This window comes from Arachis ipaensis, chromosome B03 (genome assembly GCF_000816755.2).
Source record: "Arachis ipaensis cultivar K30076 chromosome B03, Araip1.1, whole genome shotgun sequence".
In the NCBI taxonomy this organism is placed as follows: domain Eukaryota; kingdom Viridiplantae; phylum Streptophyta; class Magnoliopsida; order Fabales; family Fabaceae; genus Arachis; species Arachis ipaensis.
The window spans coordinates 123,995,975-124,001,531 of NC_029787.2; the positions used below are offsets into that span (position 1 = coordinate 123,995,975).

The 5,557-nt window shown below is 36.5% G+C and overlaps 1 protein-coding gene and 1 pseudogene across 3 annotated transcripts in view; both read left to right on the forward strand.

The window, feature by feature from the left end:
- LOC107631386 (probable rhamnogalacturonate lyase B) overlaps positions 1-2,791 on the forward strand; it is a 6,739-nt gene extending 3,948 nt beyond the window's left edge. For 2 of the 3 annotated variants that reach the window (XM_016334815.2, XM_016334816.2), the window contains exons 6-15: positions 246-365; positions 438-696; positions 771-1,103; positions 1,189-1,295; positions 1,377-1,470; positions 1,538-1,679; positions 1,770-1,929; positions 2,010-2,126; positions 2,200-2,326; positions 2,413-2,791. In XM_016334815.2, coding sequence (XP_016190301.1) covers positions 246-365; positions 438-696; positions 771-1,103; positions 1,189-1,295; positions 1,377-1,470; positions 1,538-1,679; positions 1,770-1,929; positions 2,010-2,126; positions 2,200-2,326; positions 2,413-2,658 — 1,705 coding nt within the window. In that variant the 3' untranslated portion in view covers positions 2,659-2,791. Of the gene's footprint in view, positions 1-240; positions 366-437; positions 697-770; positions 1,104-1,188; positions 1,296-1,376; positions 1,471-1,537; positions 1,680-1,769; positions 1,930-2,009; positions 2,127-2,199; positions 2,327-2,412 lie in introns of all 3 variants that reach the window. The other variant, XM_021119593.1, reaches the window with a different exon arrangement.
- Positions 3,937-5,557, forward strand: part of LOC107631385 — a 7,036-nt pseudogene continuing 5,415 nt past the window's right edge.

Genomic DNA, 5,557 nt, shown 5'->3' on the forward strand with positions numbered 1-5,557 from the left:
GTATTTGGTCACTGTCTATACCTACAAATCTATGTTTATGACTCAAATTTAAAAAGATATACTACATACAAAATACATATATTTAGTATTGTACTGAAAAATTAGAACTCACATATTAGACATGAAACAAAAAAAAAAAATTCAAAATCTATGTCTTTGTATTTATGTTTTCATTATTCTGAAACAATAAACAAACACATCATAATTAAAATTGAGTAAAACATGTTGATGCATGCATAGTGCAGAATCCACGGAACAAATTTTTCGGTTATAGCTTCTGACGAGAATACGGTGGAGCTTTCATTTTTAAGGACATGGACAACTTCGATGGAGGGCTCAAATGTCCCCATTAATATAGACATAAGGTATCTATACTGTGAGTTAATAATGTTGTGAATGAATGAATGAAGTAGTAGTAGTAATATTTACATATACAGGTACATTTTGCGAAGAGGTGATTCAGGATTTTATTCATATGCAATATTTGATCGGCCTGATGAAGGATTTCCAGGTGTTGAGGTTGATCAAATTAGATTTGTTTATAAGCTCCTGAAAGATAGGTTCAGCTATATGGCTCTATCTAGTACAAGACAAAGAACCATGCCAACAATGAGAGACAGAGAAATGGGACAAACTCTGGCTTACCCTGAAGCTGTTCTCTTAACGAAACCAAGCAACCCTCAATTTAGAGGAGAGGTACTTAAAAAGGACCCGTGAATGTGTAAATGATTTGATTTGTTTTGTTGTGTAATTATTTGTGTTGGTTTCAGGTGGATGACAAATACCAATACTCATGTGAGAACAGTGAAAACAACGTTCATGGATGGATTAGCCTTCAACCTGATGAATCCGTGGGTTTCTGGATGATTACTCCTTCCAATGAGTTCCGCAATGGTGGCCCCATCAAACAAGACCTCACTTCTCACGTTGGCCCCTTCACTCTTTTCATGTTTGTCAGCACTCACTATGCCGGCAAAGAAGTAACCATGTCTTTCCAACAAGGCGACACTTATAAAAAGGTTTTTGGACCTGTTTTTCTCTATCTTAACTCTGCTTCAATCTCCGATGATCCCTTGTCTCTCTGGTCAGATGCTATTAACCAGGTTTCTCTCTTAAGTCTTACCTATTAATTATTATTTGAGGGTGAAAATAATTTCAATAATTAATAATTTGTCTTTTTATTATTAGCTCTCCAAAGAAGTCAAAGCCTGGCCTTACGATTTTCCACTATCACCAGATTACTTTCCACCCGATCAACGAGGAACAGTGTTAGGAAGATTGTTAGTCCAAGATTGGTACAACAATTTGATACAATGTTTTTCATATGTTTATTTTCCTATTTAATTTCACACCATAACTTATATAAAATGTAGCAGGTGTGTTAAGGGTGGGAGATTGCAGTATGCTAACAATGCTTATGTTGGCCTAGCATTACCTGGAGATGCAGGATCATGGCAGAAAGAGAGCAAGGTACATTTCCATTATTCGAATTTTATTTCTTGAATGAATAAATATGTCATTCAATTATCACATGCAGGGTTACCAATTTTGGACTCAAGCTGACTCCAAAGGATACTTTGCAATTAAAAATGTTGTACCTGGGGATTATAACTTGTATGCTTGGGTACCTGGCTTTCTTGGTGATTACAAATATAATTCTACAATCATAATAACACCAGGTACAATTAAATTATCTTATTACATTATCATCATGTATATTATGATGATTACCTCAACTAGAAATTAGAATTGATCTTTTGAACATTTAGGAGGAGTCATCAAATTGGATCAACTTGTATATAGTCCTCCTAGAAATGGACCAACCATATGGGAAATTGGTATCCCAGATAGAACAGCCGTAGAGTTCTACGTACCAGATCCTTACCCTACTCTCATGAACAAATTATACACTGAACAACGCAAAGACAAGTTAGTTCATAACATGCTCAAAATATATATATTCTGGACATTCTTTTTTCTCTCCATTTAAGTGTCTGTTTTTTTGGCAGGTTTAGGCAATATGGGTTGTGGGAACGTTATTCTGACATGTATCCAAATGAAGATCTTGTTTTCACTGTTGGTGTCAACAAGTACAATAGAGATTGGTTTTATGCCCATGTTACAAGGTAATAATTAATTAAGTTCTGTCCATAACTATATAGATTATAGCGAATAATACTGATGTGACGATGAATGCAGGAATATGGGGAATAAGACATACGAACCAACAACGTGGCAAATTATATTTGAACATCGCAATGACATAATAGAAGGGAACTACACACTACAATTAGCCCTAGCATCTGCTGCTGATGCTGAACTTCAGGTACATGGTTTTCTGTGACCAAATTATGGCTCTGTTTTATGCTATGCACACTATTAGTAATGTGTTTTTTTATGTTTGATGATCAGGTTCGGTTCAATGATCCAAGTGTTTATCCTGCCCACTTTGGAACAGGGCCAATAGGAGGAGACAATGCCATAGCAAGACATGGAATCCATGGATTGCATAGGCTGTATAGTATTGATGTGCCTAGTCATCATTTTGTGAAAGGAAAGAATATCATTTATCTAAGACAATCTAGAGCTATAAACCAATTTCAAGGAGTTATGTATGATTATATCCGTTTAGAAAGACCACCAAATCCAACCAATTGATTTATTGTGTCTCCACCTTTTTGTGGACACAGTAAATGGAGCTTTGTAATTAATTAGACTTTAGCATTGCAATTAATTTGTACAATAGAATAATAAAAATGTCGATTTTTAATTTTCAACTTAGTTTTAACTGTCAATACAGAATTGTTATCTTGTGATAATTATAACTTACTTGATACAACACGAAGAATTTCAGGAACCATAATAATATAGGCTTCCAATACTATTTCTTTTTAAATATATTTATCAAACTTAATAAAAAAAATAGTTGAAACTCAATATAAGGTCTCAAATTTGGGCGTAATTTTCTTATCAATTCATACTTTTATATTATTCCGAAGTTGATTATTCCTTCTCCATGTTCCATTGCTTTTCCAAAATTTCACTCTATTAAAGCCAATGGAGAAGGAACAATCAACTTTGCAATAATATAAAAGTACGAATTGGAGCATAAAAAAGTGGTCTGCTCCCCACCACGATAACACGATTCTTCTGGCTTATGAGGTGTTCTACACTTGTACTGGTGAATGCTAGCCTACACCTGTCCAATTGAGGTGGTTGGCACGCCTGCCACCGGCTGGCACATGCTTGTGACTTTTATGTTGCTTTTTGATTTAACCCCTATACGTTTCTTTTATTTTATTATGACCAGCATAGTTAGTATTAGTAACACTACAAAAACTCCCCAAATAAAATGAGATTTTCTGTTTTGATCATTTGGTCCTGTTTGCTTTGAAGCTTTGATACACATGAAATTACTTTTTTTTTGTCTGGACAATGTCCAGGCTGGGCAGCCCAACCTTCCGCAATCTTCATCTTCTTTGTCGTAGTTCCAACTTCTTATCCCCTTTTAACGCCTAATAATTCACGGCTAATTGACACGGTACTTATCACTTTATTGTATGAATAGATTGAGTCCCAAAAGAGTGGGTGCTCTGTCAAAATACTTCAAAGATCTTCTCATCCGGGATCTGGCCTGGACGCAGCGCCATGATTTCAAAATTTAATTCAAATGTTGCAATAGCGTTTCTTCAAACTATTTTCCACAATACACAACCCAACATATTGGCCCATTAACAATCCCAGCCGAGTGGCCCAGTATTAATAAAAAATATATGTTCTCATTTATTTCCACTTTTGCCATAGTGCCATACATAACAAGGTGGAAACTCAAGTGCAGTCAACTTCACGTAAATTGATAGCTGAGGACCGTTAGATGAAAATTTAGTCAAATCAATCAAATCATCTAACGGCTCTCAACTATCCACCTCATGTGAAGTCGACTGCACCTGAGTTTTCATCACATAACAATTCCCCCACAAGGAATGCATAAAATGATAATATGTGCTGGGGGCGAAACAGCAAAAAGTGGCAGGCGTACCATCCACCTCAATTGGACAGGTGTAGGCTAGCATTCACCATGTTGTGTAGAAACTAGAAAGAGCTAATAAATTTGTGTTGCTCTTTCGCTTTCGCATCAAAGTGAATCCTCGAGAACCAACATACATATTAAACAAGCAAGGTGTTTCTGGTTCAGACAGAAATGGAGCATCCAAGAAAGGCTTTTGGTTGGGCAGCTAGGGACGCATCTGGCATTCTCTCCCCCTTCAACTTCTCAAGAAGGTACTATTCTGTGGCTTTTATGTTCATTTCACGGTAACATGCCTGCTAACACACTCTACTCTCTGCAGGGAAACTGGAGACAAAGATGTTACTTTCAAAGTGCTCTACTGTGGGATATGCCACTCAGATCTCCACATGCTCAAGAACGAATGGGGCAACTCAACTTACCCCTTAGTACCTGGGTATCTATCTACGAATAAATAAAACAAATAATATTGGATTATTGTAATTCTAATTTGAGTATCAAATTATATATAGGCATGAGATTGTGGGGATAGTAACAGAGGTGGGAAGTAAGGTAGAAAAGTTAAGGTTGGAGACAAGGTGGGAGTTGGGTGCATGGTCCAATCTTGCCGCAACTGCCAAAACTGCGCACACGATCTTGAAAACTACTGTCCACAAATGGTCCTCACGTACGGCGCCAAGAACGTTGATGACACCATCACCTATGGAGGTTACTCAGATTTCATGGTTGCCGACGAACACTTTGTGATCCGAATTCCGGATGCCATGCCTCTTGATGGCGCCGCTCCTCTCCTCTGTGCCGGCATCACTGTGTACAGCCCCATGATATATTTTGGGCTCAACAAGCCCGGTTTGCATTTGGGCGTGGTTGGGCTGGGCGGGTTAGGCCATATGGCCGTGAAGTTCGCTAAAGCCTTTGGGATGGAGGTGAGTGTGATTAGCACTTCTCCCGGTAAGAAAAATGAAGCCGTTGAACATCTTGGAGCCGATTCGTTTCTGCTTAGCACTGACCAACATTAGATGAAGGTAAATAACTAACTAACTAACTAAACTCTTTGAAACGTGATTTATTGTGAATAAGTAATAGATGGAACTTTTGTTCTGTGTATCCACCAGGCTGCAATGGGCACCTTGGATGGTATTATTGATACAGTTTCTGTGATTCACCCTTTGGTTCCTTTGATTGGTCTGTTGAATTCTCATGGGAAGATTATCATGGTTGGTGCACTAGAGAAGCCTCTAGAGCTACCCGTCTTTCCTTTAATTATGGGTAAGTCTATCATAGTACAATCATAATCATGCCTACTATCTCTAATATTCAAAGCCGGTAAAATTAAAACTTCAAAAATTTATAATTTTGACTGAGGTTAATCAAAATATGAAAATATATAATAAAAATTAAATAATGAATTAGTTAACATGTATTTTTAAGATCATCAAAAAAATATATTTTTTTATGTATTATTTATATAAATTTTTAATTTAAAATATATAAAAAATATTTTTTTAAAGTTAATTATTAAAATTCGTC